Source organism: Coccidioides immitis (assembly GCF_000149335.2).
Source record: "Coccidioides immitis RS genomic scaffold supercont3.3, whole genome shotgun sequence".
NCBI classification, from domain to species: domain Eukaryota; kingdom Fungi; phylum Ascomycota; class Eurotiomycetes; order Onygenales; family Onygenaceae; genus Coccidioides; species Coccidioides immitis.
The window spans coordinates 2,102,641-2,123,873 of record NW_004504308.1 but is presented as its reverse complement, the minus strand read 5'-3'; the positions used below and the strand labels follow the sequence as shown (position 1 = coordinate 2,123,873).

Below are 21,233 nucleotides of genomic sequence, written 5' to 3'. Positions count from 1 at the left end.
TCATCGGGCATCACATGGAGGCGCCGGGAGTGGGCGGCTATGGGGTAATGCGCGCTAATGCGCGCCCATCTCCTTTCTTTTCTCCACGGGTCTCCGCATGCAGCAGGATACATACTGTACGCAGCTCGCCCAAGCGGAATTCCCCACCTCCTGTGGAGCGGTTAAGTCCTCTCATGGCTCCTCTTCCCCCATTTATTTTAGTTTATCTTTTTTTCGGTTCGTGTTTGTCTGCTTGTCTGGTGGCGCACGCGCCCTCGGAGAAGGATGTGGTGGTGGGATGGCCGCGGTTGTCGGCGGATTGCCGCTGATTCTCAGTCCCCGTGCAAAGCTAACAAAAGCTAACTTCCTGATCACCACCGGACGCATCTGCATGCCTGCAACGTCAAATCGTCCGTGCTTCACATGCTGAGCACCAGTAGGGGGGATGGAGCGAGAAGCAAAATCGAGTCTGAGAATGATAGTTTGACGCCTGACCAAGCTCCCGTCATGCTGTGTGCGGACTCTATCTACCCCACGCCGCGCCGGCTAAATGATGGGCGGCTTTCAAAGGCCCCTTTGCCGAACGGTAACTCGCCATTCACTCCATGGAGATCTTATCTGAGACAGATGAAACCCAAGGGGGATAAGAGTTAAAAGGTGTATCACAAGAGGCCATTGTACACGGGGTTACACCTAGGAAATTTGGTCTGCAAGGTTCGAATTGAATATCCGGGGATTTAGTTAACCAGTTAGTCTACTCCGTACTCCGTACAACCCTGCAGAACTCGAGGAGAGCTTGGCGAAATCTTTATCTGGCCTTTCATATCACTGCAGCGGGAACCAACTTTTCGCGAATCTGCCTCGCTTTGCTGATGTTATGTGACCAGGTTCAGCTCGCCAATCCAGGGAATTTTTCTGTTTTTCTTTTCTTTTTCTGCTATCGCTGATAACCACTGATAACCTAACCCCCCCGGAACAATCAGGCAAGGCGTATCGCAGTATTTCCCCGACCGTTTTCGAAGAATTAACTATCAGCCAGGCGTATTTTACGGGGAAACCTACTGACCCAGCGATCGATACTACCTGGCTGGAACTAAAACGTCGCCTGAAATCGGCACCCTGTTGTCCAGCGATAGGCATGCTTTCATATGCATACGTCCAAAAAAGAGAGAGAAGTGACATGGAATGGTGATAACGAGGGCTGTCGATCAAGTCAAAATGTACCGGCAGTGTCTTTGACTGGTCAAATTCCTCCTAAAAAAATCATGATTCGTCTGAGACATAAAGTACGATCCTGTTCTCTTGAGGGTACCCTTTGAAGTGCCTTATGTACAGTACTTGGTTGAGGGTAATATTGTTGAAAACCGTACGTATGTGCAGCGTGTACTGTGCAAAGAAACCGTAGAGCGCTGGAGATGCGTCGTTAAAATGGCACAAACTCATGCAAAACGTGCCTCTACAGTGCCGTCTGGAATAAATACGTAAATGCCCCGGCATGTAACAATAATATAATGCCGGCAAATGAGAACGCCCTTTTGCCGGTTGACCTCGAAGAAAAATAGATCAGGCCCATTTCAACCTTTGACGTAGAAATGCTCTCCTCTCTCTCGGACCTCGATCTCATCACCGACATGGAGAGTGAATTCTAAACAGCAGGTAAGCTTCCATTTTTCCAGGACCATACAAAGTATGTATGTATGTATGTATGTACTTACTTCGAGCAACAGGCACAAGCATCATTCCCAAACACCCACTCTTCCCCGCCCCCGCGTCGATGTTCCTCATCGACCTCAGCGTCTTATCCGGCTCGACCTGATGTCTCTCGCCCGTGTCTGGGTCAACATTCGGGAGCCGACATCTCACGGTGCGACACGCAACTATGACATCAACACCTTTTCCTTCGTCTTTGTGTTCATCGTCTTGATCGCCTTCGGCAGATGAAGGAGGCGCTTTCCTGCTCCGCGGACCCTGCACGATGCGAATGCGCTTCCAGTCATCCTCATCGTACGCTTCTAATCCTTCAAGCACGATATTCGGCCGGAACCTGCGGACAGAAAACTTGGGAATTGCGTACTGAACCTGTTCCGCGATGTTCCTGATACTGGCTAGGTTTTGCATTTGAACCGGGTACTCATCCGGAAAACCCATCGTTGGCTCGAATCCGAGGTCCGCTGCGGGTGGCGCGTTCCCGCGCACGGGGCGGTAGTGATCCGGATCAACGCGAAATAGCGAGAGTGGCTTGGTGCTTCCGAGGAAGGTAGCCAGGGAAGAAGGGATGTGGTCGCCATAATTGTAGGCGTTGGGTGTGTCTCTGAATATGCGGAATGGAATGGAAGGGTACTCGCCATCCGGCGGGTAGAGTGGTACTTGAAACGATTCCTCTCGCGAGCAGAGATTGAGCTTCATGCCAAGTTTGGTCAAGAAACTCGTCGCGATTCTGGGGTAGTTGATCACCAGGACACCCTTCGAACGGACCGCAGGAGCCTTGGGAGAGTACGACGGCAATGAAGGATCTGGAATCCAGATCTCCGGTCGGACAAGGGCCATTCTGCTGAATTTGCCGTCGCGAAGGGTGCGGCAGTCCCAACGGCCGGTGGTGGCATTCTTTTCAGCTGACCCATTCGTCTTTGGCTCTCCTTCGGCGTTCCGGGTCTCAACGTACTCCGCGAAGGCGAACTGGCGATCGTACATCAAGCCCGTGTCGGTGCCATCAATGAAGTTGAACTCCACCCCGGCGCAGCTCTTAATAGGATAAACGATGAGAGCCTTGACTCTGATCTTCTTCCCCGCATCATCCTTGGAGCGTTTATGTACCCCCCGCGTGTTGTAGGAATGTTCATCGGCTAAGTTGGAACAGGATTTCAGTCCTAGTTTCCGGCATCCTCTCGGCTGTCGAGATCGAGACCGGCGATCGGTGAGTTCGATGTAAAGAAGGAAAGCGAGGGGTGCGACGCAGATAAAGTAAACGATGGGGAGGGAAACGGAAACGGTGAGGCCGAAGCGAGGTATAACCCCCGTCAACCGTAGCATATCGATTGTTGGAGGCCCGGGAGAAAAAAAAAAAAAGAAAAGAAAAGGCGAGATCTAAACTAGAGAGCTATATGTTAATCTTGAGGCAGGAATCCTTTGAGAGGTTTCAAGGGCTTTGCTGGCACTTTCAACAGCAAGTGACCCTTGGAGAGCCCCGGCCAGAGTTTCTCCGTAAGACACTTTGGCGCGGCTTGCTTTGTTAGCTTTGCTTTGTGCAAAAGCGTGATTTCAGTGGCTCAGAGGGACAGAACGTGAGAAAGGTGAATGAGTATCTGTATGTGTTAGTCTCTCGAGGAGTCATGGTTCCCAGAATTCGTTGGAGAAGGGAGGGCCTTGACCGTGAATAGTTTTTGCCAACCCCGGGGCCGACTCGTATTAAGTAGTCGATGTCGCCGAATTCGACAGCGGTGCAACCCAATGGAACGAACTTTCAAGGCCAACCGAAGCCGGAGTTTCTCTCAAAAAGCTCGCCATCGTGATTAATAATATATGTACTCCGTAATGTGCTCGTCACTCGTCCATGCGATGATTCCAAACATCGACAAGACGAGCTGTTGTGAAGGGCGCGGTGTCACGGCCAGCTAGGGAAGCTCGGCAGCCTCAAGCGAATTGAATTTGCGACCATCAGCTCTCGGGATCTGATCCGCCTGGTGCCGGTTAAAGGCAAGTCCTTGCGGATGACCGGCGCCACATGGCGCCCATGAAAAGTATGAAGAGCAGAGAGTTGTCTCAGAAGAATTGGCGGCGCCGTCGCAGGCCGAAAAGCTCGTCAGGTCAGCATCCGCCCTTTTTCTGTGCGACAGAGCCGACATGAACGACTTTGGTTCGTTCAGGAGTGAGCGAAGTACAGTACTTTGGGTGGTGGCGCCGAGGATCTGCAAGAGCCCTGATCTCCATCTTTGGTCCATCATTCTGGTAGTTAACGTAGCTTAATTTATTAGTCTTTCTACGGAGGACATCCAAGCACAGACGCGCGACGGGAAGGATTCCTCAAGACACTCGCAGGCTTCTCAGGAGCATTAAACTTTAGCTACATATGGCCTTTGCATATCGATTCGTACTATTTTTGTGACTGCAGTTGAGCCCAACAATGTAGTTGTGTTGTCGCCCTTTTGCAGAGACGCGTCAAATCCGAGTGTAGAATCAGTTCAAAAGTACATGCCCTGGATGGGTATAGCACATCATACCATGACCATCGAAGACACCGCCCATTTCTCCAGTCCCGAAAGCCGTACGTATCCGACTTCGCGATCTCTTATGCAGCCTCTTTTTTTTTTTTTTTTTTTTCCCTTCATCACGAGCTAACTGCTGTAACCAGCCCGTTTGCGCCCACTTGGCGACGCGTCGTGCACCAAGTTTGGTCTCCCCCCCGTGTCCCTGGGTAGTGGCGGGAGTGTGTCGACCGGCCTTCAGCGCTTAGATGTCGCCTTGGCCCTGCCGACGGAGCCGCAACCCTCACCTTTCGGACTTGGTTTGAGCCAGCGGTGTCTCTACGATTCCGCCGGCGGAGATGGGCCTGCGGGGGGAGTTCAGCGCGGAGAGGTGACGGAGCTTGTGGGACCTAGAGCGTCGGGGAAGACGGTACTAGCGTGAGTTGCTATTGTTCTTTCTATCACTTAACCCTTTTGGATTGTTTTGCGGCCCCGTTAGAAGATCTGTGTTGACATATGGGGATTGTTGATAGGATGAGTTTGGCCGCGGAGGTGTTGCGATCGCAGCGGAGCGTTGTGTGGGTCGGTAGGTTTTCGTCTTTCTACGCGTTATGTGTTTTAGTTCTACAGTTTTTTTTTTGCTTTTTGCTGAGACTTTATTATGCAGATACCGCGGGCCCAATGTGTGTCTCTCGCCTGGAGTCGTTGCTGCACGGCAAGGAGAACGTCACTGAGGACGGACCATCCCAAGCGACGGGCAGGAAAAGCCATCTTCTTCAAAGGCTCTTACACTTCCATCCGCTCTCCCTGGCGCATCTCGTGGCCCTGGTCTCCCATCCACCCCGTGGGTTTCCGCCTGAGAACACAGGTCTGATTGTGATCGATTCGATTTCTTGCCTCTTTGCAGCTGAATTCCGACCCAGACTCCCCAAACGACTCCGCGAGACGAAATTATCCCGCACGGAGCAGGCCAAGCTGGATAAGGAGTCGAGACTGTACTTCAACCTTATTGGAAGCCTAGTGTCTGATCTACGAAGACTCGCCGTTCGCTTCAACTGTGCTGTTGTTGTTATCAACGAGATGGCCTCACGGTTCAAACCATCGACGAGACCCATGCTCCACGAGGTTATTTCGGGGTTTACCTGGGACGCTGGCGTTACGACAAGAGTTCTTTTATACTGGCATTGGCTGCCGTGGGAGATGCGAGAGACAACAAAAGGAAAGGGCGTTCGGATTGCGGAGGTACAGAAGGTTGGTGGAATGACACTTATGGGGAGATCGGCGAAGCGGATTGTTCCCTTTGTAGTTGGAAAGGCGAGTCCTGATTATTGAATTCAGCTGAATGAAGTGGGAGGGGGGGCGCTTCTGCTGACGATGACATTATCCAGACCGGTCTCCAGGAGTTTCTGGACGAGGAATCTATTTCCATACCGTCCTCTATGAAACAGAGTACGCCCCATGGTGGCATGGAAAAGCGGAAACTTGACGAGTTCGATAGTACTCCGAGTCATAGACCTAAGCTGGAGCCGACGATCGAGATCGTCAGTCCGGATGCGGACGATGACGATGACGAAATCCTCGATCCATTACCAGGTGCCACCGAGGAAGACTACGAAGTTCCAGATAGCGAGAGCGAGTTCGACGTCGACGAAATGATATCGATCGGCTCCAGAACGCCGTCCAACCAAGTTGAACCGGATGTGGAACTTCTTGTCCAGCATCTCGACAACGAGGCAGTCTATGAATGACATGACATGACTGGAGCAAGAAGACTACATACAGAGTTAACGAGCGCCATGCAAATGGTCTCCCATACAATGCGCCCTGGTGGTCTCATCCATTATCAACAAGGCACAGGGCCACGAGGACATTCTGGAGGCATACGCTTGCATGTGGGCTGCAAGGCTTGTTGCTGCATGACAGAAAAGACTAATAATAGCCCTGCGGAATCATCGGCACTGGGACAAGACAAGTCAGGGTTTCCCCGATCCTGTCACACTCCCAGACCACGTTTCAAGCTATTATCGTTCAACAGCAAGGGCTGGCCTTATGACTGACGTGGACCTCCGACATTTAGTTGAATGCCATACTCTCCTATCACCGAAAATAGTCCAGTGCTCCGAGATGTTCCGTGGTCGTTTGCCTGACGGATGGGATCTTAATTCTAGCATTGCGCGTCCTCCTGGATGTCTGTGAATTGTTCGATATTGGATGGTATGACGGGGCTCAGCTCAGGACAGATAGCGTGAGGATATATAGATTATCTCGACTCTGTGCTCCGTAGTGACGGAGGAAAGGATGGCTGAGGGGGCGAATCCGGGGTAACTAGTAACAAAAAACGGTTGGGGTGGGCTCGGAGAAAGTCCAGAATACGCCCGGAGACAACGCACATTATTATCTTGATGCCGAGTGGCCCGGGTTTGTGATGCGAATAAGCCCGTCGTTTTTGAACGCGACTGTCATGCCAGCAAGAAGTCACTCTGCAAGAGAGGGTATGAAGGCATATAACTATGAACTGCATGGTACCTAGTATTCGGTACATGCACATCCCGTCCTTATCGCATGCCGTACACTCCGTAGAGAGTATGTACAACCACACAGGTAGCACCTTCCTCTCTCAAAAGACGCCTACTGTATCTGTCGAACCTGCGGGCTTCAGTGGCTTCACGTGCCTCGGCATGGGCACAGTACCCCGTCTATCGCGCCTCCCCAATTTCGTCGAAACACCCGTCGTATTCGCATTCCAAAAGCTCCCGACACAAGGGCCCAGCCAATCAGCGCTTGGCATTAAGGCTGGAAAAAAGGAAGTGCTCAACTGGGGTAAGCGCAACCTTACCGCACACGGGCCCCACGAGCTAAATTCACCACGGCCAATGGGAGACGCGATACGGTGGGGCGGGTCGAAATCTGTTGGGGGAAGCTAAGCAGCGGCCGGTGAGGAGCCGTCGGCGGCCTTCCAAACTTGTTCTTCAGCCCTCCCGGCCAGGTGGAAGTACCATTTTTGCGTTGGAATTTCTTTGCGATGAGTGGTGAGTTAACAGCAGTTGGGTTTGATAGTCGAGGGCTGGTTTGCGGTTTGTTCCTCTGATGGGGCGAATTCGTCAACAAAGAGGCGAAGGATGATCTATTCCAAGGATGATGGTACAAGGACACCGAAATACATGACGTTCGGTGTACGGAGTCCGGAGCGTGGAGACTGTTATACTTATGTAGGTTTTTCTGTTACATAAAGTTGTTGGGGACGAGCTACCTCGCTGTTCTTCTGTAACTCGGTGTGGTACTTGTTTGAGCTCGCCTGGACGGGGAAAGGGAAAAAAGAAAAAAAAAAGGAAAAGAAAAGAAAAGGACCCTTTTGCAGATTTCTGAACTGCTGTTATCTCTAGCTGTTGAAGTCTGCCAAAGCAGTATTCATCACACCAGGAGTACAAAGTGCTGATGGTTGTCAAGGACAGTGCTTGTTGACCTTACAGGGTGGATGGAGTGAAAAAATACCGGGAGCTAGTAATCTTCGGCCTTGTTCCTCACCCCCAACAAGACCAACAATGTGAGCTCAAAGTTCGCTCCAGATCAGATGTATCCCTGTAATACACAGATAGATCAACCCAGAGAATGCCGAGCGAAGGAAAGAAAAACAGTTTGAAAAAGTGACGCCACTTTTCTTTCTTCTTCCTTTTTCTGTATCCTCCTGGCATGTGTCTGTGGTCAACAAGAAGCTGAATTTGCAGTTTCAACAAATCTGTTGTGGACCTTGTTTGTGGCAGCCGCCTGGGGGCACAATATTTATCTTTTTTTCGTTCCCACTTCCATTTGCTCTTTTACCTTGGGAACGGAGCGGACAAGGAGTGGGAATTTATTGACCTCCTTCCCTCATCCTGACCTCACCCACTTTTTTCTCATATCACCAGTCCTTTCTTTCCCACAACCCTCCTCCAGATCTCCTCGATCCCTTTGTGCCCCTTCCACAACCTAAGAGAGTCTCTCATTCAATCGTCCTCGATCGCATCCTCAACTCCATCGACACGTTCTACCGAAACCATGGCTGCCCCAGCCGTGGCTGCAGATGCCTCCAAGGCTCGCCCTGCCGGTGCTGATATCAAGAAGCCTCATATCACAGAGACGCCAATGACCTGGTCGAACTGGCACAAGCATGTTAACTGGCTGAACGTCACGCTGATCCTTCTCATTCCTCTGTATGGTTGTGTTCAAGCGTTCTGGGTTCCCCTCCAGCTCAAGACCGCTATCTGGGCTATTGCGTATTATTATATGACCGGTATTGGTATCACCGCTGGTATGTCTTCCCCCCGTCGACGCGGTCGAGCCCGTTAAAGATTCAGGTCTAACCGACGCACGCCTCAGGTTACCATCGTCTTTGGGCTCACTGCTCGTATTCTGCCACCCTTCCCTTGAGAATCTACCTGGCTGCCGTTGGAGGAGGTGCCGTCGAAGGATCGGTCAGATGGTGGGCTCGTGATCACCGTGCCCACCACCGCTATACGGATACCGACAAGGACCCTTACTCCGTCCGCAAGGGTCTCCTGTACTCCCACATTGGCTGGATGATCATGAAGCAGAATCCAAGACGTATTGGCCGCACTGACATCACCGATCTCAACGAGGACCCAGTCGTCGTCTGGCAGCACAGAAACTACCTCAAGGTCGTCATCACAATGGGGTTGATTGTTCCTATGCTTGTCAGTGGACTCGGATGGGGAGACTGGTGGGGTGGTTTCATCTATGCTGGTATCCTTCGAATCTTCTTTGTCCAGCAGGCTACCTTCTGCGTCAACTCCTTGGCCCATTACCTGGGAGAACAGCCCTTCGATGACCGCAACTCTCCCCGTGACCACGTTATGACTGCCTTGATCACCATGGGTGAAGGTTATCACAACTTCCACCACGAATTCCCTTCTGACTACCGCAACGCCCTCGAATGGTATCAGTATGACCCAACCAAATGGATCATCTGGGTTTGGAAGCAAGTCGGACTCGCATACGACTTGAAGCAGTTCCGAGCCAACGAAATCGAGAAGGGACGCCTCCAGCAGCTCCAGAAGAAGATCGACCAAAGACGTGCTAAACTCGACTGGGGTATTCCTCTTGAACAGTTGCCAGTCATGGAATGGGACGAGTACGTCGAGCAGGCCAAGAATGGTCGTGGCCTTATTGCCGTCGCAGGAGTCGTCCATGACGTTACCGATTTCATCAAGGATCACCCAGGTGGTAAGGCCATGATCAACTCCGGTATTGGCAAGGACGCAACCGCCATGTTCAACGGTGGTATTTACAATCACTCCAACGCCGCCCACAACCTCCTGTCAACGATGCGTGTCGGTGTTATCCGAGGTGGCTGCGAAGTCGAGATCTGGAAGAGAGCCCAGCAGGAAAATAAGGATGTCGAATTCGTCCGTGACGCTAATGGAAAGAGAATCATTCGTGCGGGCGAGCAAGTGACCAAGCTCCCCGAGCCAGTCCCAAGCGCCGGCGCTGCCTAATCTGTTCTTATCCTTTGGATCCGTGTCTCCGCATGCTTCTTATCCACTTGTTTTCCACCTTTTTGATCCCTTGTAATAATTGGCGACACGATACGGCCGTACATAGCTGAAGGCTTATGTGCATTGTTCTCTTCCATCCTGCCTTTTTTATTTAATTTCCTCGTTTTGTCCCCCGATATTTCCGTCCTCCTGACCTAGAAACCCTTCCGAGAAAACTCAATGCCATACCAGGGTGGATGGATAACATTTGCTTAGTGTTGGTCAAAAAAAGAAAAGGGAAAAGAAAAGGGGAAAATTGTTACGATTAAGTGTTTTCTGATGTATCCTGTGTCCTCTTTGTTTTCCCCTGCTCTTCATGTACCACATTGTTTTTCTCTCATCGCTCTTCTCTATTCCCTTTTTTTTTTTTTTCCTTTGGGAGTTCTGGTTTGGGAGGATCCGGTGCTTTTCTCATCTTGCTGCAAAAAGGGTTGTTAGATGGTGTTGAAGTTATTAACCGTACATTGTCAGAATAAGAATCATCACAGTTTGTTATCTTTAAGAACTAAAAAAGTTATTGAAGTGCCCTGGTGCGAGGCCAGCAGCAATGCAAAAGATCTCAATGGAAGTGGAGGATTGTAGGGTTGGATGTATGTACTCTCTCAAACTGCAGCACGGTGGACTCGTGATTTGGAATGAATGTTAGCTGGACACAAAGTTTCAGCGGTAGAAGTCAGAGAAAAGCATCGACTCCTGACTTCAGCTTTTCCATCTGCCTCGACAATTACCAGCTCAGTGGTCAGCTGATGGTCGGTTGTGCCAGGATGTTCAGCTTATCTGGTCTTGGAGAACACCGAAGGACAGGCAGACTTTGAATGCTTGAACAAGCAGCTCACACATACACCATAACGCCCCAAGAAGAGCAGCAGAGTTTTTGCGCGCAATTGCAGCCTGTAAGAGTCTGTCATTTAAGCTCTGTGTTTATCATCACTCTTTGCCCCGTCCCCACCCCCCGTGCAACGACACTTTTTGCTACCCAACCAGAGAGAAGAAGAAGTAACTTCCAAACCACCAAACTGGCTCGCATCACCCGCTGCACCTGCTCCGTCCTCTGGCTCACATTGCCCCTCTTCATCGGAATCGCCCTCATCCTGGCTCCCTCACTCCGCCTCCCCGCCCCCAGGCTCCTGTTCGGCCACCTACGACCACGGCCAACATCCACAGCAACCTTTCAGACCTCAACCCACCCTTTCAGACCGCCTACTCTCACCTCCAGTCGACTGCCCCTCACGACCGCAAGCATGGCCCCTTCACACCTCAAAAGCCCGCCCCAGGCACCACCACTCTTCACGGGAACGCCCTCGTCCATCGTAGACGACACCAAACGCCTCATCGAGCAATCCCGCAAAGTGCAAGATGCCGTAGCGAAGAATGTCTCTCACGAGGCGGCCGACTTCGCCAAGGTGCTGCTGCCGCTGGCACACGACGAGAATTCCATGGCACTGGAGTCTCATATCCTGGGCTTCTACCAGGCGGTGTCGACGGACTCGAAGTTGCGCGATGCGTCCACCGAGGCGGAGAAGTTGATGGATGACTTTGCCATCGAGTCGGCTATGCGTGAGGATCTATTCAAACTGGTGGATGCGGTGCTGAAGAAGGGGGAGAAGCTGGAGCCGGAGTCGCAGAGGTTATTGGAGAAGGAGCATAAGGATTATATTCGGAATGGGCTGGGGTTGCCTGCGGGTCCGAAGAGGGATCGGTTCAAAGAGATCAAGAAGAGATTGAGTCAGATCGCTATCGAGTTTCAGAAGAATCTGAACGAGGAGAAAGGTGGCGTGTGGCTGACGAGGGAGGAGTTGCACGGCGTTCCTGAGGATGTGGTTTCTGGTTTGAAGAAAGGGGAAGGGGAGAATGAAGGGAAATTGTTTTTGACGTTCAAGTATCCGGATTTATTCCCGTTGACAAAGTATGCTACGAATGCGGATGTGAGGAAGCGGGTTATGATTGCGAACGAGAACAAGTGCAATCAGAATGTGCCTCTCTTTAAAGAAGCGATTATCCTTCGAGATGAAGCTGCACGATTGCTCGGCTACCCAAACCATGCAACCTTCCGTATTGAGGATAAGATGGCAAAGACACCAGAAACAGTCGATAAGTTCTTGGGAGATCTTCGCGCTAGATTGAAGGACGGTGGCCAGAAGGAGATTGAGAAGCTTAAGGAACTCAAGGCCAAGGACCTCAAGGCACGAACCCCAAGCCAAGAGGCTGATGGCCATTACTTCTTATGGGACCACCGCTTCTACGATCGCATGATGCTGGAAAAGGACTATCAGCTCGATCACCAATTGATCGCGGAATTCTTCCCGCTGCAGACCACTATCCGTGGCATGTTGAAGATCTTTGAAGATCTCTTTGGCCTTGTCTTTGTCGAAATTGAAGGAGAAGAGCGAAGTAAGCTTTCTGAAACCGGTAAGGGAGACGATATCGTCTGGCATGAGGATGTCCAGGTTTTCAGTGTGTGGGATGACGAAGGCGAGGGCAGTGGTTTCGTTGGGTACCTCTACCTCGATCTGTTCCCAAGAGAGGGCAAATATGGCCACGCTGCGAACTTCAATCTACAGCCGGTACGCCAGCTCCCTTTCAATTGGAGGAGAGAGTCACTGACAAGTAGCGTTAGGGTTTCATCGACAAGGACGGAAAACGTAGATATCCAGCAACTGCTTTGGTATGCAACTTCTCAAAGTCTACGCCTAAGAAACCTAGCTTGCTCAAGCACGACGAAGTGGTGACGCTCTTCCACGAGTTGGGCCACGGTATCCACGACCTCGTCTCAAAGACCACATATTCCCGCTTCCATGGAACCAACACTGTTCGTGACTTTGTTGAGGCTCCCAGCCAGATGCTTGAAAACTGGTGCTGGACACCGTCGCAGCTTAAATCGCTCAGCAAACATTTCTCGTATCTCTCGCCTGAGTATCTCGAGGCCTGGAAGGAGCAGGCTGGCGATAAACCTAGACCTTCGGAACAGATCCCTGACGAACTCATTGAAAACCTGATTAAGACCAAGCATGTAAATGATGCGTTGTTCAATCTTAGACAGCTTCACTTTGGCATCTTCGACATGGCTGTGCATGAGCCTGTGGACCATGACGCGATCCAGAAGTTGGACGTTTCGGAGAAATACAACTCTCTTCGCAAGGAGATTACAAACTTTGAGGGCCCTGAAGTTCTTGGCCTTGGCTACAACTGGGGACACGGCCAAGCAACCTTCGGTCACCTTATTGGGGGCTATGACGCCGGGTATTATGGTTACCTTAGGTATGACGAATATCCTTATGCATGTAAAATGTACACAATCTAACTGTTGTTTTGCAGCTCCCAAGTATATTCGACAGACATGTTCTATAGCGTGTTCAAGGATGAACCCATGAACAAAAAGGAAGGCCGAAGGTATAGGTACACCGTGCTTGAGAAAGGCGGAAGCCAGGACGAGATGGAGACATTGAAGGAGTTCCTTGGTCGCGAACCTAAGCCAGATGCATTCTACAAAGAGCTTGGTTTAGCCTAAGTGGATACGAATAGTCCATCTTGCAGAAACATTGCATTCTTGTTCGTAACAGCGGGACCTTCCGCCAACACAAGAGCATAGATACCAAAAATGGTGCTATTTTTGAGACATTCTCTTAGATGGACCACGAATAAATGATAAACCTAGTGTCATGCAACCCTCCTTGCACGTAATCCCATGTAAAGCCGCTGGAACGAGCACTTCCGAATCAAAGCTGGAGGGCTAACCTAATCATGTGACCAGCCTCTTATCGATAAGGAGCCTGAGTCGCGCATTGCGGACAAAAGAACCCAGAAGCCGCCTGTTGAGTGATATTAATACAGTCTCACTCGCTGATATCCTCTCCAACTTATTTAGTGGGAAAATCACATCTTCAATATCTAATTAATCTACACTAGATCCCAATCCCACCCATTCTACACTATCTTCCAACCCACAAGCCGAGCAAACCACCGAGGCGACAATGGCAGAACCAGGCCGCAGCAAGCGGAAACCCATCCGAACTTACCACTGTACTTTCTGCAGTCATCTCCTTCTTGGGAGCACCCGTGATATACTCTCCTTACCGCGTCGAAAGGAGCCATCGCTGGATCGCGCATTGATTGTCCCCCTGCCCACACGCACCACCTCGTCCTCTGCAGATTCAGACTCCGATCCCGAAGAAATGGAAGAGAAAGAAGGCGAAGAAGCAAAAGAAGAACAAGAACAGGAACAAGAAGTAGCGCAAAACCCAAGCACATCACAGGGTCCTCGCGACGATGCGCCCAAAAGATGGAAAGAAAGCAAAGAAAAGCGTGCGCGGAGAACCAAGTCAAGCGAGGATGAAGATTACACGATCCTACTCTCCACTACTGCACCGGATCGCAAACCTCTCATGGTCCGTCGCGCCGATGGGTTTGAGAAACGCTGGTTGATTCGCTGTGGAAGGTGCAGAGTTATAGTGGCATACCTTTTGGATGATATACATTTCTCAGCGGGGAAGAAGCAAGGTGCACACGAGGAAAAAGAAGACGAGGGGCGTGGACAGAGAGAGATGCCAAAGGTCGTTTATTTGCTTCCTGGTGCGGTGATGGAGACAGCGGATATGGGGCAGAGGGAAATTGTGGCTGAGAAGGAAGAGTGGGCGGAATGGGCGGAGTTGGCGTCTGGGAAGGAGACGTAGGCTGATTCGACGGCTTGGGGATTATTGGGATTTTGAAGCGAATGCAACGTGAATTTTGAGAACCCGCTGTGATCGAGAGTTTTTCCCTGGAGGGAGCCGCAAGAGCATGCAGCAGATATTGACCGCTAAATCATTAAGGTTGTTGCTGCATACAACTACGTACGCCCACGCATAACCCTGTAGCAACATGGCCTGCGTGGTCCAGCTTTGATCTATATCAAAAGCGGGTGGTCCTCGTACCACCAAGCAACTGCAAGGGCTCGAAAATGCAAGGCCATTAATGGTAATGCACGATTATCAAATTTTCGTCTTAACAATCATAATTTATCCCATCGAACCAGTACCCATGATAGCCAATACACCGACCCGCCGTGTCGCCCCATCACAAGGTAAAACATGCATGTCAAATGATAAAAACAAAATAACCCTCCGTCATGCCATGACTTTATATCGCCATGCCGAAAACAGCTGAGAACTTCTGCGAACGTCGCATCGTAGGTCTATCGGACGAGGACAACAGCGGGTAAGCAGAGCGAGAAATAACCATGAAACCCAGGAAACACATCATATCATCGTCCATAAAATGTCATACTGTTCGAAAGGCTCGCTGATATTTAGTTGGCAAGGATTGTTCGGACGAGTTCTACGGGCGAAATATATTAGTAGTCTGCAGATAGAAAGGAGCACTGAGAAATTGTTGTATACCGGTGTAGTTGATCTCTCCGGAGCTTGTATCAACAGCCTTCAGAAGCTCGTCGACTTCTTCGTCGGACATTTTCTCGCCGAGATTTGTAAGGACTGTCGCGAATTCGGACCATTAGCAATCCACCGGCACGCCTAACAAAACGAACTTTTGCGGTCAGGGGCTAAATCTCACTGTATCGAAGCTGACCAACGCCGATAAAGCCAGTCATATCTTTATCAAAGACCTGGAAACCGCGACAATATTCCTCTGGTTCGCCCGGGTCCCGGAATCCACCGGGGCGGTTAAGGACCTTCTGGAAGGCATCGAAATCAACTAATTCCCAAAAAATATCCCCCCGCGTCAGCAAATCTATCATGCCTGCGGCCTTGGTTCAACTCTCCCAGTGAACACCAGGTATATTGACCGTAAGACTAGACAGAAACTTACAATCGCCACCCATCCCCTTCTCCAGTTCTCTAATCTCAGCAAGAGTGGGGTTCTGGCCACATGCGCGCAAAAGATCTCCGAGCGATTCGAGGGCAACACGGCCGGTGCCGCGCTTATCAAACAGGGAGAATGCTTCTTTGTAGTTTGTAGAGGCCTGTTCGTCATCGTAGTCATGTTCAGCTTCTGGTTCTTGAATAGGTTGCTCGTGATGACTTTGTTTCCGGTGCTGATCATGCTGGTGGCCAGCCTGAGCACGCTCATTCTGCTTGGAACGGCCCATGATTGCGGTTGATTGAAAGGAAGTGTGGTGGATGATACGATTCAGAGGGGGGGAAAGAAGTTGTGAAAGTGACTGGATAGAGAGACAGAGAGAAAGACAGGGGAAAGACGTGTGTTCACTCAGTGATTTGTTTGCTGGTATCGGCGCCAGATGTGAATGCAGTCGCAGCAGAGGCAGTCAGTCTGTTTCCGCGGCGATATCGCATCGCTGAGATACTGCCAGCAAACAGCCAAGGGCACTGAAGTGATTTGGAAAGTTCCATATCTTCTTCGCCCTGTGGCCAACCATGGAAACAACTGGGATAGAGTGTACCTGGTTCTGGGTTGCCACCGTTTTTTGATTGGAAAATAAAATGAGTACGCACCATTGTGTATGTTTGTTAGTTGCTCTAACTTCAAAACAACTAAAATCCACAGATTCTTATTCGGCTCAAAGTGGCAGAGAAAGTCTTGAGGTCTGGTTCAGAGTGTCTTTGGGGAGATTGAAGTGAAGTGTTGTGGAGATCACTGTGTGGCACTCCACATCCCCTGGAGGCCCGGGATGGCGTTGGTTGCCATGGGAAACAAAACACCCACTCTCACATACACCCAAATTCTAGGTCCAGACAACTACAAGGTTCACCAACATTATGGAAGATAGCGAGGAAAAAGTTTGGCTTGAGGAGTTAAATTAGGGCATCTCGCATATTCTACCCGTGTGTATGTATATACAGGAAGGAATGATCCCAAAACGCGGCACCGAACGCGCCCTACGATGCCACAATGCCCAAGGCCCAAAAGATTCGAATGTCAACACAAGGAATTGGATGCTAAGGGAAGTATTATGCAAGAAAGACCAGGTATATGCATAAAGATATGAGCTGGGAGAAACTATGTGTTCAGAAAAGGAACCCAAAAATTTTAGGAATATCCTCTTGAAATGCTAGGTTAGGACCCATTCGCTGATCCTTTCAGCTTGTCGATGCAACTGCCCAGCAGGATCGCAGCTTCGTTCAGCAGCTCCCACCGCGTATTCAAGAAGGTCTCGCGGAGTACCATCAAGAGACCCATGCATCGATTACGGCCCCGAATTTTCTCCAGTTCGACGGGACTCTGTACACCCCCAACCTCGTCGAGAAAGGTGTGCATGTCCTCTCGCTGTTCCTCAGAAGTGGCCAGCTCCGGAACTGGCGGGGTAATAGGGCCTTCTAGCGCATACCCGTAGCACCACACCACCAGAGCAGCAAAGTAAAGGACCCATGGCCGGTTCAGGAGAAAGTCGTTGCGCGCAGAATATTCCGTAGAGTTGACATAGGCTGAGTAGCTGCAGCGTGGTGACGAGTTTCTATTCGGAATAAGCACCTGGCGTATGAATTTAAGGGCATAAAACGTCGCATCCCGGGCGGGCGCCTTTGTTGCCCAGCGGTCGGTCATCTTTTCGCGTGCTGAGCTATAGTCCCGGGGCGTGATAGACCGCCCGAGAAGACGACTGGCGCCTGCAAATATTTGACAGTCGACAATATCAACATGAGACGCCATGTGGGCCAAATGATGAAGCACGGTGCGCGATTCAAAGAAAACATCTCCATCAAAAGCATATGAATTCCGATGAAGCGTATTGTTGGCCGGAGTGGATGTGACCAATGCTTCGTCAAAGTCTCGCCTCCAGTTATCGAAGGCACGGATGAGTGCTGATCGCCATTTGTCTCTCCCTCCTAACGTATGAGAAACGCCCAGAGAGGTGACTTGGAGGTCGCGTTGGTTCATGTGCCAGCTGACGCTTAGCAACCCGGCCATTATGATTGTGCGTCCGAATGAATTCGTTCGCACATTTTGCCCGTTGAGGGTCTTCTTCAAAGCATCCAGAAATAAGGTCGGCTTGACTCCATTTGACGTCAAGCTGGATTGCACTCTCGCAACCTCGGCAGCGTTTGTCGCCGACCACAGGGCTTCATCACAAGGAAGCGGCAGCCGTAACTCGTGTGCAACCATTTTGGCGGAGTGGCCAAACATTGTGGCGTGTATGGTGTCGAGGACGAATGCAGCGAATGCCACCCTGCGGGTGGCTTCAGCCTTTATCCAGCGGACCCAGGACTCTTCCCCCGGTGTAGTTTCCGCAGTGGAATTTGCCCCAGACCCAGATCCGGGTCTATTCGGCCCATCATCTCGGGGGCTAGGGGGAGAATCAAGTGCTGATCTGCCAATAAGAGAGCTTCCACGTCGCATTAAGGTCAACGTTGTATCGTGGTGGATATGTGCACGCTCATGCAAGGCTCGCGTGGAGAACATCTTCTCATATGTTTCAAGGAGCAGGAGAGTCTGGAAAACCCATAGCTTAGCCGGCGGGCGGAAATCAGGGTCCCTAAATATCTCCCAGCGCAGATGCCAAGCGACAAAGTTTGAAAAGTCGGCTGCAGCTTCTATTGCTGCTTGTCCATGTTCCTTCTCCAATGTGGATGCGCCGAGAGCCATGACAGCTAGGAGAAGTAAATTAGGCGTCTTGCTAGGGCTGAAAGTCGGTCTGTGAAGGATTGGCAGTTGATCGTGACAGTGGTACCAGTACGAGCTCACGTAAATCTGCATCATTCGAAGACCGAGAACATGATTCTCTCCATCCATATTTCCTTCCACTAAAGACTCCTTCCGCTTCTTCAAAGCTACTTGATCGGTTTCATTAAAGTGGTTTTGAATCAGATCCAGAATTTCGTTTCTTTTGTCCTCAGAAATGATCGACTGTGGTGGGCCCGTGTCAAGTATGCTGGTCACACTCATTGGGTGTTGCTGCTGTGGCTGCTGCTGCTGCTGTTGCTGCTGAATGACATTGGTGTAATAACCGGCAAATGCCGGATCTGCTGGGAAATAATGGTTTTGAAGCTGCGTAACGAACGGGTCGGAGGGATTTGACAACATTCCAGGAACAGATGAATAACCTACTGAAGACGAATTGGGCTCATTAAACAACCATGCCGTAAAATCGTCTGTCATGGCAAAAGGAGACCGGTTCAACGTTTCACCACCAAAAACTGGGAGTGCATACTGGGTGATTGAGTCCAGGTCTGATATTGTGGCGCCAGAAACCGGGCCAATGGTGCCCAAGCCGTTGGATATGGCATTTGCTATGGTGGTAGTTGTGGGCCCTCCAAGATGTGTATTTGAATAATCATGAGGAGACATGGGAGAAACTTGAATACTCCGCTGCGGAAGATAGCCATTCGGCGAAGAGCCCCCGTTTATTGTGTTTGAGGGCGATAGGTAGGCATTATGGTGAGAGGTAGGTCCCGGGATAGATAGATGACGGTGCCGGATGCTGGAGGAGGTGGTGGACACCCCTGATGCTACGTCTGGGGCGCTAAACGATACGCCCTGGTAGGTGGAGGTAGTACCGTAGGAATTATGCGGATGACGATGTGATTGTTCATAGATTGCGACGGGTTGTTGTTTCGCCGGAGGAACTGCGTACACACCACTGGGATCCGGATGCTTTCTCCGGGAAGTCGAGGGAGCTGGATAGTTTGGTTCTAGAGGCGCCGAAGTTGTAGAAGACGGCGTGGAATAGGTTTGGGTGCTGGCGAAGGTGGTATTCGCCGTACTTGCTGGGGACTGCGAAAAATGTAGATTGGACCTCTTCGGAGAGGTCACGCTGTCTGTGGACACCGGCGTGGCGACAGCCTGGTCGGAGGCGGTAGTATCGCCAGCAACCGTGGGAGTCGCCGCCACGCCCTTTGCGGAGTGAGCTGCGAAACTATCGCGTTTCTGGAGCTGCGAGCCATGGGTGTTATGACGCTCCTGGTGTCGAATGCACAAGTCTTGGCGAACGAATGCGCGAGCGCAGTTGGGGAACTTGCACCGGTATATTTGCTTGGGATTATCTAGAGGTATCCAAAGACTCAGTCAGTATATTACTTCGTGATGCAGGGCGGCGGGAGGGTGCCGTCGCAGCGGAAGGGGGGTTTGAAATCGCGGGCTGATCAAGCGTACGGTTTAGCTGATGGCGATACAAGTGCTCTGCTCTTGAGTAGCTCTTCCCGCATCCCTCGTGCTTGCATTCAAATTTCTTTTCGGAATCGCGTTTCCTGCTCCTCTTGCGTTGCTTGGGGGACTCCGGCATGGTGCTCGAGGGCTGGGTTTCACCGGCTTGCCCATACGATGATGTCGGCGGCTGGGAGTCCTGGCCCCAGCCGCGTCGCAGTCCTGCAGCGGTTGCAGAGCTGATATCCGCCATTGACTCGCGGACGGGGTCACGGTGAGGACACCTTGCGCGAAGAGTCGAGGCTGAGAGCAAGGATATCACATATTCAGAACCCTGCGCCAAACTCGACGGGAAACTTTGATTAGATTCGGCCGCACATCAGAAAAACGATCGCACGGAGACGTCGCCGCAAAGGAGGGGTAGCCGTTGGGAGACGTAACAGCAAGCCGGCGAGCAACGGGGGAGGTTGGGTATCACAGCACAATCAAATGATAACTGTCTCCGCCAGAAACGACGGTCATCCGACTGCTCTACGGGGGCAATGGGCGACGAAAGCAGCGATGAGGAATGACCATGATGAAGGGTGGTCGGCCGTAGGGATATACTGCTCGCCCTCCGTCTACTGCAACAGGATACGAATTCGGGCTCTGTTGTCTGGGGGTGAACAAGCTCACGAATTTAACTCGTTGGCTCTCCCGCCGACCAGCGATTTCAGGGTCTAGGCAAGGCTGCTTCGCTGGTGAACGAGTTTTAAGTTAATCCATCTCATCACATAAACTACATGTCATCGCAGGAAAAAACAAAAAAAAAAAAAGAAAAAAACACACTACAGACATACTCCGTTCACCCTTCCTCGAAAAAACAGCGACCCAACGTTCTGGCTGCATGGGGGTTATCGAATAAACTCTGCTCAGCACAGGAGTATAGGGTCCAGTCTAGGCTTCCCGATCCCATGTACCCGTCCGCCATCCGTATTTAATGATATTTCGCGGCAGCAAGGGTCATGGAATATATTAATTATTGCCAAATTGCATTTGGCTCCCGCTCACGCTCAGATTTCGGTGTGCAGCATGCCTTGATAGCCCCGAAATAGCACCGTCCAGCGCTGTGAGATTGCGCGAGAGGCTAGGATTCGCCTGAAGAACTTACAGGCCCAGCAGCGAATGTGCCCCTGCGGCCTTGTCCCGCAGAATACGACGTTAGACTTTCTTTTTTCCGAAGAGGAGTGGCTACGGGAGAGACGCTGCTTTTTTAAAGCCCTGATCGTCGGCGAATCCATCGAAGGAAACAAGCACAATGACGAGCGCAACCGATTCAAGTGCTCATGCTACAGTCCCTGATGTCGTTTCGATAAGGTTCTCATGCCGCTTTCAGACCCACGGGCGAGGTACTTCAAGGGAACCTGTCACAGTCTGCTATGAACCTCGATTAGTAACTGGGATCGTCTGTTTCACTTACGTAGTAGGATCCGAATCAAATTGTCCGAGATTACTCGAATCATAGCCTAGAAGC

At 51.0% G+C, this 21,233-nt stretch overlaps 9 protein-coding genes across 10 annotated transcripts; 5 read left to right on the top strand and 4 right to left on the bottom strand.

The window, feature by feature from the left end:
• Positions 1-694: 694 nt before the first annotated feature.
• CIMG_08155 (MOSC domain-containing protein) lies at positions 695-3,523 on the bottom strand. Its single transcript, XM_001240991.2, has 2 exons — positions 1,695-3,523; positions 695-1,624 (listed from the first exon to the last, which is right to left on the bottom strand). The coding sequence occupies exons 1-2, from the start codon at positions 3,007-3,009 to the stop codon at positions 1,554-1,556; spliced, it is 1,386 nt and encodes a 461-aa protein (XP_001240992.2). The 5' UTR covers positions 3,010-3,523; the 3' UTR covers positions 695-1,553.
• A 67-nt stretch (positions 3,524-3,590) lies between these two features.
• On the bottom strand, positions 3,591-3,920 carry CIMG_12107 (uncharacterized protein; the record flags this gene model as incomplete). The annotated part of the gene is made up of 1 exon (XM_012358562.1): positions 3,591-3,920. One exon carries the CDS (start codon positions 3,918-3,920, stop codon positions 3,591-3,593), a length of 330 nt encoding a protein of 109 aa, XP_012213985.1.
• CIMG_08156 (uncharacterized protein) lies at positions 3,849-6,565 on the top strand. The gene is made up of 7 exons (XM_001240992.2): positions 3,849-4,101; positions 4,151-4,240; positions 4,328-4,598; positions 4,694-4,746; positions 4,828-5,462; positions 5,549-6,132; positions 6,238-6,565. The coding sequence occupies exons 2-6, from the start codon at positions 4,168-4,170 to the stop codon at positions 5,906-5,908; spliced, it is 1,392 nt and encodes a 463-aa protein (XP_001240993.2). The 5' UTR covers positions 3,849-4,101; positions 4,151-4,167; the 3' UTR covers positions 5,909-6,132; positions 6,238-6,565.
• Positions 6,566-6,670: 105 nt separating this feature from the next.
• On the top strand, positions 6,671-7,745 carry CIMG_08157 (uncharacterized protein; the record flags this gene model as incomplete). The annotated part of the gene is made up of 4 exons (XM_001240993.2): positions 6,671-6,980; positions 7,218-7,333; positions 7,374-7,432; positions 7,631-7,745. The coding sequence occupies 4 exons, from the start codon at positions 6,671-6,673 to the stop codon at positions 7,743-7,745; spliced, it is 600 nt and encodes a 199-aa protein (XP_001240994.2).
• Positions 7,746-7,849: 104 nt separating this feature from the next.
• Positions 7,850-10,349, top strand: CIMG_08158 (acyl-CoA desaturase). Its single transcript, XM_001240994.2, has 2 exons — positions 7,850-8,448; positions 8,517-10,349. The coding sequence occupies exons 1-2, from the start codon at positions 8,196-8,198 to the stop codon at positions 9,650-9,652; spliced, it is 1,389 nt and encodes a 462-aa protein (XP_001240995.1). The 5' UTR covers positions 7,850-8,195; the 3' UTR covers positions 9,653-10,349.
• A 90-nt stretch (positions 10,350-10,439) lies between these two features.
• CIMG_08160 (metallopeptidase MepB) lies at positions 10,440-13,309 on the top strand. The gene is made up of 3 exons (XM_012358515.1): positions 10,440-12,255; positions 12,309-12,949; positions 13,007-13,309. Exons 1-3 carry the CDS (start codon positions 10,507-10,509, stop codon positions 13,197-13,199), a joined length of 2,583 nt encoding a protein of 860 aa, XP_012213938.1. The 5' UTR covers positions 10,440-10,506; the 3' UTR covers positions 13,200-13,309.
• A 231-nt stretch (positions 13,310-13,540) lies between these two features.
• Positions 13,541-14,648, top strand: CIMG_08161 (uncharacterized protein). Its single transcript, XM_001240997.2, has one exon. It carries the CDS (start codon positions 13,663-13,665, stop codon positions 14,359-14,361), a length of 699 nt encoding a protein of 232 aa, XP_001240998.1. The 5' UTR covers positions 13,541-13,662; the 3' UTR covers positions 14,362-14,648.
• CIMG_08162 lies at positions 14,519-16,238 on the bottom strand. 2 transcript variants are annotated; one of them, XM_004445027.1, is made up of 5 exons: positions 16,138-16,238; positions 15,494-15,647; positions 15,239-15,379; positions 15,067-15,159; positions 14,519-15,004 (listed from the first exon to the last, which is right to left on the bottom strand). In XM_004445027.1, the coding sequence occupies exons 1-5, from the start codon at positions 16,138-16,140 to the stop codon at positions 14,976-14,978; spliced, it is 420 nt and encodes a 139-aa protein (XP_004445084.1). In that variant the 5' UTR covers positions 16,141-16,238; the 3' UTR covers positions 14,519-14,975. The 2 variants fall into 2 exon arrangements, with proteins under 2 accessions (XP_004445084.1, XP_004445085.1); XM_004445028.1 differs by lacking the exon at positions 16,138-16,238 and having other exon boundaries at positions 15,494-15,985.
• Positions 16,239-16,422: 184 nt separating this feature from the next.
• CIMG_08163 (C2H2 finger domain-containing protein) lies at positions 16,423-20,454 on the bottom strand. Its single transcript, XM_001240999.2, has 2 exons — positions 19,730-20,454; positions 16,423-19,620 (listed from the first exon to the last, which is right to left on the bottom strand). The coding sequence occupies exons 1-2, from the start codon at positions 19,971-19,973 to the stop codon at positions 16,700-16,702; spliced, it is 3,165 nt and encodes a 1,054-aa protein (XP_001241000.2). The 5' UTR covers positions 19,974-20,454; the 3' UTR covers positions 16,423-16,699.
• Between the last annotated feature and the right edge of the window lie 779 nt (positions 20,455-21,233).